The sequence below is a fragment of the Toxorhynchites rutilus genome, chromosome 3 (genome assembly GCF_029784135.1).
Source record: "Toxorhynchites rutilus septentrionalis strain SRP chromosome 3, ASM2978413v1, whole genome shotgun sequence".
NCBI classification, from domain to species: Eukaryota; Metazoa; Arthropoda; class Insecta; order Diptera; family Culicidae; genus Toxorhynchites; species Toxorhynchites rutilus.
The window spans coordinates 320,408,052-320,421,754 of record NC_073746.1 but is presented as its reverse complement, the minus strand read 5'-3'; the positions used below and the strand labels follow the sequence as shown (position 1 = coordinate 320,421,754).

The 13,703-nt window shown below is 38.2% G+C and overlaps 1 protein-coding gene across 1 annotated transcript; it reads left to right on the top strand.

The window, feature by feature from the left end:
• Positions 1 to 387: 387 nt before the first annotated feature.
• LOC129774498 (uncharacterized) lies at positions 388 to 4,011 on the top strand (the record flags this gene model as incomplete). Its single annotated transcript, XM_055778244.1, has 3 exons — positions 388 to 447; positions 2,633 to 2,795; positions 2,856 to 4,011. Coding segments are annotated over 3 exons (1,365 nt in total), but the record flags the coding sequence as incomplete, so codon positions are not given.
• Between the last annotated feature and the right edge of the window lie 9,692 nt (positions 4,012 to 13,703).

Genomic DNA, 13,703 nt, shown 5'->3' with positions numbered 1-13,703 from the left:
CAAATGTTCAAGAGTTTGCGGCGAGTTGGCATAGACACGGTCTTTCGCATAACCCCACAAAAAAAAGTCTAGCGGGTTCAAATCGCATGATCTGGACGGCCAATTGGCATCACCAAAACGCGAAATTATGCGTCCCTCAAATTTCGTTCGCAATATGGCGATATTCGGTCGTGTTGTGTGGCACGTGGCGCCGTCCTGCTGAAACCACATGTCATCCGTATCCATATCTTCAATTTGTGGCAAAAAAAATCGGTTAACATGCGGCCATAGCGCTCACCATTCACAGTTACCGTCTCGCCGTCCTCATTTTCAAAGAAATACGGCCCGATGACCCCACCAGACAATAATGCGCACCAAACAGTGACTTTTGGGGGATGCAATGGCCTCTCAACAATCACGTGTGGATTTTATATATATACATATATATATATATATATATATATATATATATATATATATATATATATATATATAAATGAGTTTCTGTCTGTCTGTCTATGTGTCTGTCTGATTCTTATGGACTCGGAAACTACTGAACCGATCAAAATGAAAATTGGTATGTTGGGGTTTTAGGGGGCGGGGAATGTTCTTATGATAGTTTGAGACCCCTCCCCCTCTCTCAGAGGAACTGCCATACAAATGAAACACAAATTTCTGCATAACTCGAGAATTAATCAAGCAAATGAAACCAAATTTGACATGTGGAGGTTTTAGGGTGCAATAAATGTTTTTACGGTAGTTACGGTGGTAAAGCTTGTTTTTCAATCCTTCACAATGAAGACAAATTTACGCGAATATTTTTTTCGCCAACCAATCAGAACGAAGCGCGGGATCACTTGCGAAAAAGCGAAAAAAATATAGAATTTCCCAAGCTTATGCTACGAAAAAAAAAGAATTCGCATTGCACTGACAGTTGCCTCTGCCCACATCAGAAAGTTGGGACAAATCAATCAAGATGGGTGCAATAAGATATGAGAATTTTGCTTATCTTCACATCGATGGAACGATGTAAGCAATATTCAAACTTGCTGCAGGATAGCAAATAATTTTCCGAATTTCTATTTATACTTTACTGAATTTTCTGAGTTGTATGGAGTTCGAGATATACTTAAACTCACATTTGTGTGTAATATGAATTTGTTTCACCAATCTCATACAACTTGTTTTCGTTGTAAGGATGATAGTTTGACAGATTCGTATAATTTCGTAATTCATTGTGAATGACTTTAGCGAAAACATTTCGCAAGAACCAAGTTCACACCTGAAAAATTCGCCCATTCTAAAACAAGCATAAGGAGGAGTTGCCATACAAATGAAAGACAAATTTCTGCATAACTCGAAAACTAATCAAGTAAATAAAGCCACATTTGGCATGCGAAGGTTTTAGGGGACACGAAACGTTTCTATCGAATCGTATCATGGGAGGTCTTGGAAATATGTGGAGATCCGTAGGGTGTCGGCTTTACCCTAACGATATAAAAGAAATTTGTTTTGGCATCGTACCGTAATTAAATTTGAGGATTGGTTTGTACCAATGAGGTACATATAGAGTTGGAGCAGTAGGCGAAATGTATTTGTATTGGCAAGCAAAATATCGTGTCGTAATTATTTGCATTCAATATGGAATGTATATGGAAGACACAAAACAACGTTGAAAGTACTCACGGTTGCATGATAATTTGAGCCAAAATTCTTATGAAATCATTCAACTGGTTGTTTTTTAACAGATGACAATTATATCGTGGCTTACTTCGATTATTCGTGTGGTAAAAAGGTCCATAGAACAATCGTATGCTTAGTTTTCGAAAGCAGTAACATTTTCGGTGAAATTTTGATTATTTGGCGATTAATATCTCACAACATACACACCGACACTGAGAGCCTTCGAAACATCAACTTCATAACGTTAAAATAATGAAACTTCGTTTGTTTCTATGAACACGGGGGAGTGAAAATAGCACATGGAAATATCACTTTAATCCGTCTTTTTCGACGTGATTTCACAAATATTCACTGCACGCTATCACATTAGCCTCGTATTCAGCTAGAGCTCTACAAAAATGTACGTTTTTAATTGATAAATTACTTCCTGAAAATAGCATTTTTACATGGATGCGGTGGGCAATCAAAGATAAACACAACGACTGACGTCACTATTTACGAAATAGTTATGGCAGCGCATGCTATGTAACTCAAAACTCGACCATCTTCATTACCTTTTTTCATTGGACATTGGGCTTGTACTGAGAATTTAAGGTGTAAAAGGAATTTGTATAAGTTCGTGTAAATGTATAATTGCACTAGTCGAACAATTTTCTTAAAAGTATGACCCATGCTCCTGATACAAACAGACTGCAATTCGTTCTTTCAAAAAACTTAAAATGATTTAAATCGTTGACATTGCGTTTATTTCCAGAATGTCGAACGTAATCTCATTAATAATGCTCAGAATACGGTAGAAACGAGCTTTTTGATGTCGCGTTTAATTAGACTGCGGGTGAGAACAGAAGTTCATGACAGCCGACGCTTCGAACGTCTATCAAAATCAGTTAATTAAAGAGATGTTCGGCGCTTCTAATTGCTTGCCCACATCCACACCGCTATCCCTTTAATTATTCACCTCGGGTAGTAGTTAAAAGGTCTGTCGGGATTCGTTTGCAAACCAATAGGAAGAGTTGTTTTGAGAAGTTTGTACCCTGAAATGTATTCATTAAGGACCAAGTATGAACATTTCATTCGGTTTGATGATACTTCGGATCCGCTGCGTTTCGTTGGTTATCTACACAAATTTATTGGTAAATTTATACATGTTTTCAAAATGCATCTACTTCTGGGATGTTTTTTTTTCAAAATAGGCTTAAACTTGGTCAACCCGAAGGTCATTAAAATCTGGAGACTGTCAATTTTCCTAATGATCGTCCAGGCTTTGTGCTTTGGCTATCGTCTGTACATGGTTAGTGTGAATGGGTCCGGCGTTTCGTACATTGTCTGCGCTATGAACGTTGTCGGGGGATTCGTTTCCGGAGGAATTCGAACCCGTAGCTTCAGGTACTTTTACAACGATTTCGTAACATTCCGGAAAGATATGTTACAATGTTTGCGGTTCCAACGAGACGATACCAAGGCGCAGCGCATCCGAAGGGAGCACCACGAGAACAATCTGAAGTTTACTTTGGCTGTGCTAAGTGCCGGAGTTAGTTTAATCACCATTTGGAACCTCACGGATTACAGAATGAACGATCAGTATCGAATTCCGTTTGATTTGAGCTTTCTCAACGACACAGTTCAATCTGGGCTGGACAGTTTATTTGGATTTTACATTTTAACACTTGCGGCGCATTTTTGGATTCCTTTCGTTACCATTCGCGTTGCTTTGCGAACTCTTCGAGCGGAGCTCTTAATCTTGAACTGTTCTTTCGAAAAATTATTCCACAGGGCCCTTGAGAGGAGTACAATGCTCGTGTCAACGAATTCAATGGAACACATTGATGACGATCGTTTCTGGCAGTGCCTGGAAGCTGAATTGGCACAACTCGTTATCCACCATAAGCTCCTTCTAATCAACGTTGATCGTATCCGGCGCCTGGCTAGTGTTCCATTTCTGGCGGAAATGTTCGCGAGTGTGTCGATACCTTCCATAGCTGTTTTTCTCTTTCTTCTTTTGGGAAGCGAGAACCTTTCCCTTTTTGGGATATCATGTATCGTAATGTTTGAGTTTTACTACAACAGTTCGCTGGTTGAGGAACTGGAAGATGCCCACGCGGATACGGGAGAAGCAATCTACCGCCTCGAATGGCCCCTGTATTTGCGGTATGATGGACGGCACGCTCGGCAGTACAAAAATGTGCGGAACAGTTTATTGATCGGAATGATGAGATCCAATCAGCGACTTCACTTCCACTGTGGCGGGATGTATGAGATGTCCATGAAGACGTTTTCGGTCACCGTGAAGACATGTTATACTATTTTGACTTTTTTGATGCAGCTCACGACATAAAATCTTAATCGAGGTATAAAAAAACATGAATAATCCATCTCATCAAATCGATCGATAACTGTCTTATGGAGGTAATATAAACATTATTTTTTTGCGTACTACATTACTACCATATATTTTGTAAAGATGGCTGAGATTTATTGTGCATTTGTTCATACTGTTACAATTTACAGGATTCATTATATAGATCAATGATATTGATTAGTTTTTTTTGACATCGAACGAAAATAAATCCATGAAGGTAAAAAAAAATAAGATTGATTCCAAAATGTACAGACGGTAACGCAGATATTGTACATTACTAAAAAGTTGACCAATTATTATTTATCAAGTGCCCACACATACTTCTAATCAAACTTCACACTGATTTGTAACGTACTGTCAATACGTAGCACTCGGATCGAATAGTAGAGTAAGAATGTTTTGAAGTAGAATATGTTGAGTAACCCTTCGGTTTAAGCAACAATTTATCATAGTATAAAGAATGTACAGCGGATTCGGTGACCGGAATAAATCGCCACAGTAAACAACTGCAACAGAAACAACCGCTTAGAAAAAGTGTAGTAGGCTAGAAATATTTGGCGCGGGAAAAACATCATGTGCCTCACATTTCTATTATAAATTTATTCTCTTGTTCTCGTTTTTCGAAATTTATTCTGAGGACAATGTAATGGGGACGAAGTCCCCATTTGGCGAGGATAAGGAATCGAGGCGGCCCATGCCGCCAAGATGACGCAATCCGAGTCCACCGCCGACCCGCCGTCGGAAGCGGCGGTGTCTCGCACGCAAACCTGGGATCCACTGATTGCCCGGTTAGTTTGAAACATAGGATACGATCCTTTAGCAATGTCCGACCGAGCTCTAGCGAGCGTCGGACGGTATACGTCTGCCCGGGGCGTTACGTTTGCCTGGGGCGATACGTTTGCCCGGTTAATTCTTGTTTTGAAATACAATACCGCGCCACAATATTTATAGCCTACTACACATTTTATAAGCGGTGGTTTCTGTTGCAGTCGTTTTCTGTGGCGATTTATTCCGGGAACCAGCGGATTCAACCTACGCGTGGCGAGTTCTCCCGCTCGGGTACGCTTGTATCATCAGATTGATTGTTTTTTTTTCTTTTCTAGAGGCTTCAAACCACAAATTTCATTCATCTCTAGGTTTGAAAAAAGCCTATTAGAAGGTTATTCAATAGAAAGTTTTACGATTGAACCCACGGTCGTTCGCGTTCGTTCCTTCTCTGCTCCAGACTCACGATTCTCCAAAATCGCCCAAAGATCAATCAAATCAATTTAGTCAGCGCTTTCGGGTGACCATTCCAGCACATTGATCTTCTTTGTGTTACTGCAGTCTTTTCCAACTATCCACTTTTTGCTCGAATAACGACCTTTTGCTCGACCTTCAAACATGGTCGTTATCCTGTTCAAAAATGACATGCCTCATAAGGCCCAACTTTCCAGATTAATCATTCATCGATCGATCAGCACCAAATTTCCGGCGCCGGAATTCATCAGATCAAAAGAGCACTGACTCACAAATCTGTATACGACTTGTCAATCCTACCGATTTGAACCATCGACTAACAGTTTTAGTCGAAACGTCGAGTATCAGTGTTTCCTTGATTTTCCTTTCCTGAGTCCTGAGAAGTTTTGCTAGATCTTCCAATTTTCGGTATACTTCGAACGTATCCAGTTGACTCAAACAGACAGATTTTACAGACAGAAAGGACTTTTAAACTATCGTTTCAGAAAAAAAATATCCAGAGAACATTTAATCGTCACTCAAACCGTTCTCCCGCAATTCCTGTGGTCTTACTATGCCACATTAACTAAACGATATTTTTTGCGAATGTTCGTTTTCAAACAATTGTTTTGGTCTTACTGTTCCAATGAGTTTTTTGATGAAGTGTGGTCTTTAGGGTGGCAGCGAAAATGGTCATGTCAAATTTCAAAAACCGTCCATGTACATTTTGTTTATTGACCATAAAACGTCGAGATCTGATGTTATCTCGCAAAAAAATTTTTGGCCGAAAATCGACTTTTTGGGACTTAGCCTGAGTGGCCGAAAAATCTAAACTTTATATGCTTTGAGGCACCCCTAAATCATGTCCGATCGAGCTGAAATTTTGCACAGGTCATTTTTTTTTGGCCAATAAACAAAATGTACATGGTCGGTTTTCGAAATCCGATAATGAAATTTTTTCCATACATCCATTGCCTAGTGCCACCTGGTGAATCACAAGTTCATACGCACAATTTGTACTTTTTAAACAATCTACTGGATCACCGTGGTCTTACTGTGCCACTCAGACCATCACGATCCGCAATATGTTGGAATTTTCCAACACTGTGGTCTTACTGTGCCACTTTGACTTTTGGAAACTTGAAATTCCAATGATTTCTGAACGCTGTGGTCTTACTATGCCACTTTCAACACTGTGGTCTTACTGTGCCACTTTGACCTTTGAAAACAAGGATTTCCGAACACTGTGGACTTACTATGCCACTAATTCTCATAGGTTTTCTGATTCCTATCTAAGCTGGATGCATCAACGTATTCCTTTGCCAAACACTTTTTCACTTTTTTATATGAAAAATGAAAAATGGCAATGGCGTACTATAAATGATGCTGGGTGATTTCTTTTATTTGCCATTCAGCGAATGACATAAATTTATTTAAAACAACTATTTCCCGGTCATTCTACGTTAAAGTAAACCAAAAAATGGCTGGCAGAATCGCCAACGTGAAATCCACAGCAAGTAAGGAATCAATCAGCACACTCGAGAAACACGTCTTACCTCGTCGAAGTCCGTTATCTGAAAGAGAACCGATGACCATGTTGTGTGTAGACTTGACGATGTACCATATATTAGTAACGACACGATTTTTTCGTTGATCATTCGTTGATTCATTCGATTTCGTTGATCATTCGTTGATAATATCCTCATTAAAACTAAATGGATGTAAAGGGAAAACAAAACTGACTAAAACTATTATAGATCATAGGAGTCTTAACACCTGTTCCAAACATTTCTTGAACACGGTTGTTTGCGGAGATAGCGTCGATCTGTGTTTGACTAATATTATATCAACGTACAGCTCAATGTTATCTCAATGCTCTAAGACTATTTCTGTTGAGATCAAAACCAAAGGAAAATACTGTCCTTGGATGTTTTTGACCTTTGGAAATTGATGAAAATGAAGAGTAAAATTCTTAAAAAGGTAAAGACTCGACCTAATGATTCGCACTTGAAAGAGATGTGAACACACATAACAAGCAGGGTTCTCTCTGAAAAACGAAGATGTAAGAAAGTATATTTCCAACAAGTGTTGAACTACTCAAGTCAATCCAAAATGTGGAAGACAATTAATCAATTGCTAGGACGCTCTACACAGAAATCAAAAATTACACTGACTCACAATGGTGCGAAAATTTCTAACGATGAGGAAGTGTGCGAAATTTTTAATAAATATTTTTCGAGAATTGGACATAAATTATCAAACAAAATACCCAGAAATAACAACCACACGCCGCAGATCTGTTCTCGATATGTTCAAAACTCGATATTTCAGTACCCGTCAACACCAAATGAAGTTTAAATTATAATTAATAAACTGAATAGTGAAAAAAACTTGCGGTCTTGACAACGTTCCGGTACATTTGATAAAAGGGAACTCGTCGGCTTTCGCTAAGATCTGCTCAGACATATGCAATAGAATACTGACCACAGGTAGTTATCCGAATTGTCTCAAGGTGGCTAAAGTAGTACCAGTCTTCAAATCTGGTGAATCTTGGAATCCATGCAACTATCGACCGATTTCTACGCTTTCTGTATTCAACAAGATTTTTGAAAGAATGCATGTGAACAGATTGTGCGAATTCCTCGATATAAATAAAGTCTATAAATTTCAGTACGGTTTCAGGCGAGTCTGTAGTACAACAACAGCAGTCACTGAGCTTGTAGACGAAATAATTAGTGGTATTGATTTTTTAGACCTTACCAAAGCCTTTGGCACAATCGATCATAATATACTATTAAATAAGCTGAACACTTACGGAATCCGAGGTGTAGCTAATGATATAGTGCGCAGTTACTTAACTGGTAGGCAGCAATATGTTGCAGTAAACAATGCCAAAAGCACATTGTGTTCCATAAATATAGGGATACCTCAGGACAGCAATATTGGACCCCTGTTATTTTTGTTGTATGTGAACGACATTGGCAGTCTATCTCTAAAAGGGACTGCAAAACTGTTTGCTGACGATACAGCACTATTTTACCCAAGCCCGGATCTGGGAACCATAGTGTCACATATAGAGTATGATCTGGCTCTCCTTGGGGATTACTTTCAGCCAAATCTATTGTCACTCAACCTGGCGAAGGCCAAACACATGTTTTTCCATTCACCTAGAAAGAAAATAACAACATGCCCTGATCCCCAGATATCAAATGTACCCATCGAAAGGGTGCATAACTTCAAATATCTGGGGGTCATTCTAGATTCAACCTTGTCTTGGAGTTTTCAGGTGAATTTCATTGAGAAGAAACTCGCTTCCTTTGTGGTATCCTGAAGAGAGTATTACCTTTCATGCCTCAAAAAGCATTAATCAGTTTCTATTTTGCATCCATCCATTCTCATCTCCAAAACGGGCTATCTGTGTTGTGGTGCCCTGTTAAAAAAAAAGTTGACCAACTCTAGAAAGCTCAAGTATGAGTTCTTTATAGAAGGGGATGAGAGGAGGGAAAAAAAACATACTCGAATCGCGATTAAAATAGGGGATGGAGGTAGAAAATTAGGGTTATTTATATGGTTTGAACCAAATTTAAGAAAAAAATATTCAGAAAAAATAATTTCTGCACAAGACCACCCTAATCGTTATTCTAGCGGTATCTTATACAGTTTACGACCTTTTCTCATGCCTACCTAGTTTTTGTGCATAATTTCATCTAAATCGATTCAGCCGTTTCGGAGGAGTTCGAAAACAAACACCGTGACACAAAATTTATATATATATATATATTTTTTTTTGTTAGGGTGACCATTTCCATTTTAGGGTGGTCCGAAAAATCCATTATATAGAATTTTTGACAAAGATGACTTTTTTCAAAAAATTTTAGCTTTCGAACCACTGAACCAATTCAGATATTCGACATATTAAATTAAAGCCAAATAGCTGTTTTTTTTGTAAAAATACAACTGTTGCAGAAAATTTGATTATGTTTTGGTTAGTATTGATTGTATTAGTTTTTTATTGTTTTCATTGTCTCGGGACCAAAGGCGTTATATTTTTTTATATTTTTTCTGGAAAGCTGATTTTTCGCATAACATATCTCGAAACCAGGGAGGCGTTTTTTTGTTTTTGAGTTATGATTTTTTTAAATTTACCGATGGTCCGAAAAATCATTGTTTTCCCATTTTTTCCAGTACAAAAAATCATAACTTTTGATCTAGTGGACCGATTCAGATGATCGACATATCAAATTAAAGCCAATGAGTCTCGTTTGAAAAAATATTATACTCTGAACAGAAATGGATTTCGTTTTCGTAATTATTGATTATATTTGTTTTTTATAGCTTACATCGTTTCGGAATCAAGGGCGCCATATTTTTTTATATTGGGTTGGGGAAAAATAAATGTCGTATATTGTCAATATATGGCAACACTTAAACATGTCTTGTGTTGTACTTATCGCATCGGGTCATACTATACGGCTATTTAAAGACGACAATCTGTGCTACAAGTGTCGTTTTGACAGTGTAGTGATGGTCCTTTTCAGTCTCGCGTTATAGCGCGTCAAAGATGGAGTCCACCAAGCAAGAAATTCGCCATATTTTACATTTTTACTAACTGCGAGGTAAAACTACAACAAAGGCGGCCGAAAAAATTCGTGTAGTTTATGGACCCGGAACTGTAACGATTCGCACAGCATAGCGTTGGTTTGATCGATTTCTGGTAGGTCAATCGTCGTGGAAACCGATAAAATCGTTGAAATCATCCAAGTAGACCGGCATAAGAGCACTCGCTCGATTGGCCAGGAACTGGGTATAGACCATAAAACCTTTTGGAACCATTTGCAGAAGATTGGATTCCAAAAAAAGCTGGATGTATGGGTGCCACACGAGTTGGCGCAAAAAAAAATCTTTTAGACCGAATCAACGCCTGCGATGCACTGCTGAAACTGAACGAACTCGACCCATTTTTGAAGAAGATGGTGACTGGCGATTAAAAGTGGATCACGTACGACAACCTACAGCGAAAAAAGTTGTGGTCGAAGCGCGGTGAGCCGGCTCAAGCCATCGCCAAGCCCGGATTGACGGCCAAGAAGGTTTTGCTGTGTGTTTGGTGGGATTGGAAGGGAATCATCCACTATGAGCTGCTCAACTATGGCCAGACCCTCAACTCGGTTCTCTACTATGAGCAGCTTGACCGTTTGAAGCAGGCGATTGACCAGAAGCGGCCAGAAATGATCAATAGGAATGGTGTTATTTTCCACATAATTTTATTTTCCACCAGGACAACGCTCGGCCTCACACATCTTTGATGACCCGCCAGAAGCTACGGGAGCTCGGATGGGATGTCCTATTGCACCCACCATATAGTCCGGACCTGGCTCCAAGTGATTATCATCTCTTCCGGTCCATGCAAAACGCTCTTGGTGATACTAAGTTGGCCTCAAAAGAGGCTTGCGAAAACTGGCTGTCTGAGTTTTATGCAAATAAGGAGGGGTAAATCTGTAAATCTCGACGTGTCATGCAATTTTAAGACATTTGGCATCAAATTTTTATTCAAAAAACCCCAATTTCCGGTGATTTTTCGGTTTTCAAAAAAACTCAAATTTTAACGTTTGTGACACCAGTAAATGAAGTCAGAGCTAATGTTTCGTATAGGGTATATAATCGTGCAAATCAACATTTTGTAGCAAGTTCCGAATAAAAAATCGAGATAACTATTTTTATTGACACCCAAAACCATACTTTTCGTTTCGTACTCCGAAAAAAAGGCCCAGAATGCCGATTTTTGACCAAATTTTTTTTCGAGATGACACTAGATCTCGACATTTCATGCAATTCTAAGATACTTGGCATCAAAATTTTTTTTTCGAAAAACCCGATGTCCTTTACTCCCCTTGGGTGATTTTTCGCAACTCTCCTTAAGTCCGATTGAACTGAAATTCGGCATAGGGTGTTTTTTCGAGGTGGTGAACATTTTGTATAGGGTAACTTTTTGAAATTTTAGGGACCATTTTTTCCATACATTCATTTGCCCCTTACTTATACAGTTCTATATATATAAAAATCTCGTGTCACGGTGTTTGTTACCGAACTCCTCCGAAACGGCTCGACCGATTTTGATGAAATTATACTCAAAATACTTGGTAGGTATGAGAATAGGTTGTAAACTATATATGATACCGGAAGGATACCGATAACCAGACATTTAATACCGAATAGGATGGCTCTATGCAGAAAAAAAGATTTGGATATTTTTTTTTCAAAAATTTGACTTCATACCATACATATAACCTTAAATTTTGACCCCAATTCCCTATTTTTAATTGCGATTTTATTATTTTTGTGTCAAAAATATTCTAATAATTTAACCGTTGTTCGTTTTTTCAACAGAACGAATTTATTTAAGTTGTTCAATGACTGATGGCGTAACGCCCGCTTCATTGAACATCCATCTACAAATACACAAGTAACATCAATTCATCTAAAGCAGGGAGCATCTCCGACGAGCTGGAAGCCTTTTTGAATGAGCACAATGAGTTATCGAAATTCATCAAATCACATTTGCTCGGATTACAAAATGACAACCACGCTATTGCCATCAACCCTGATAAAACATCAGCTGGAGAGCACGTGTGTAGATCCAAAGCACAAGCGCTGCTGGAATCATGATAGCACGGTGACACGAGAAATTTAATGCGAAGAAAAAACAATAATCTGGAAGTCATCGTTGAAACACACCGTTCATACGACCCTCGCTATGTTCTTCTTCAATGGCACTAACGTTCCCAAGGTTTGCCTTCTCAACGTAGTACTACTTGCGTCATTTTTATTAGTAAATAGTTGAGATTTCTATGACGAACAATACGCCTTGAATGTATTCTGGAGTGGCAAGCTCAAGAATACGCGTGACTACAGTGCAAGTCAGAAGGGTTTCTTTAACGAAAAATCTCTTGCATAAACATTAGACCAACGAGACACCGTCACAGATACTTAATTCATTATGAACATCATTTCTCATTTTGATTTAATATTTATGAACATGCGACGAAACAAACAGAGGGCGCGCTTGATGGATTTTTATGTTTATCATATGGTGATTTGACATGGTCAAGAAACGCCAATTCAAGATATCGTAAGCTGTGCCAACAATTTATGGTCGACATATACGCGAAGGTTGAGATTGAACGACTGCAATTCTTACTACACAATCGACAAAAGCGGTGCGAGGAATAATACATTCACTTGCGAGACACTATCATGAGCAACGCCGATACAGCTTTAGTTATAGCCAGGCCAAAGCGCAATGCATTGTCATGACATTGCGCGTGTGTTCAAACACAAAATGAAGCACAAACACATATTGTTGGTTGTATTCTGTTGAATGGAAAAAGCGCAATTTTGCATTCTGTTCAAGCTCAAGTCCAATCGAGTTGAGCAAATGTGACAACCTTGCCACGCAATTCGACGTAAACAACATTGGTCTCCATGTTCCATTTCTATGAAGCAAAAATAGTAATGGTTTTTTGGGTGGAATAAACACCCAAAAATTAGCATTCAAACACATTCAAAACAAATTTAGCATCCAAACGAAATCGAATAATAATTTTCATTCAAATTTCAACAATTTAGAATTATTTCCGAAATTATGCCGATCAGATAGAGAGTAAATTGAACCACAAATACGGATGACTTATTTTGACCATTGTTTCGCGACAAGGCGAACGAAATTAAGAGTGTAAAAGTCGATTTCGATCGAATTATAAAATCCGATCACTCATATACATATATGAATATTGAGTTCTACAAATCGGTGAAGAGTAATAAAAACATCCATGAATAAAGGAAGCAATATAGCTGTGTTTCAAACTTAGATTACCGATGTGAATACTCCTCGATTGAATGACAACGATAAAATAACGCGATTCCAAACAGGCGGATTAATCAGCTCCATTGAAGTTAGCTGGCGTATCGCTGTTTTCCAATTTATGAACGAGACCAAGCTGTTATAAACTAATCCATGTTGAAAATCACATGCACGTATTTTCTAACAAGGAGACAGCAATAAATATTGATTTTCTATATTTCATTTTCTCTACTTTACGACAAACTTATATTACTTTTTTCAGTTGACGTTGAACTTTTAAGAGATCAAACATGTCAGTTACGTTAATGAAATACACCAAGAAACATCATATAACCTTTCGTTCAAATCATTTAATTCGTTTTTTTTTTATCGATCACATTCGATTTATTTTAAAGATCGTTAAAATATTCAAACACACTTACAATACATTAGTGTGTTTTATTCAACACCCAAAATATTCACTAGAAATAATTTATTTGGCAGAACAACGTTTGCCTGGTCAGCTAGTGTATCTATAGATTTCTTCTAATTTGCTTGAACAATGTTTAAATAGAAGTTTTAATAACTATTAGTTCCGGAATCATCAGGCATAGAGTTGAATAAAAA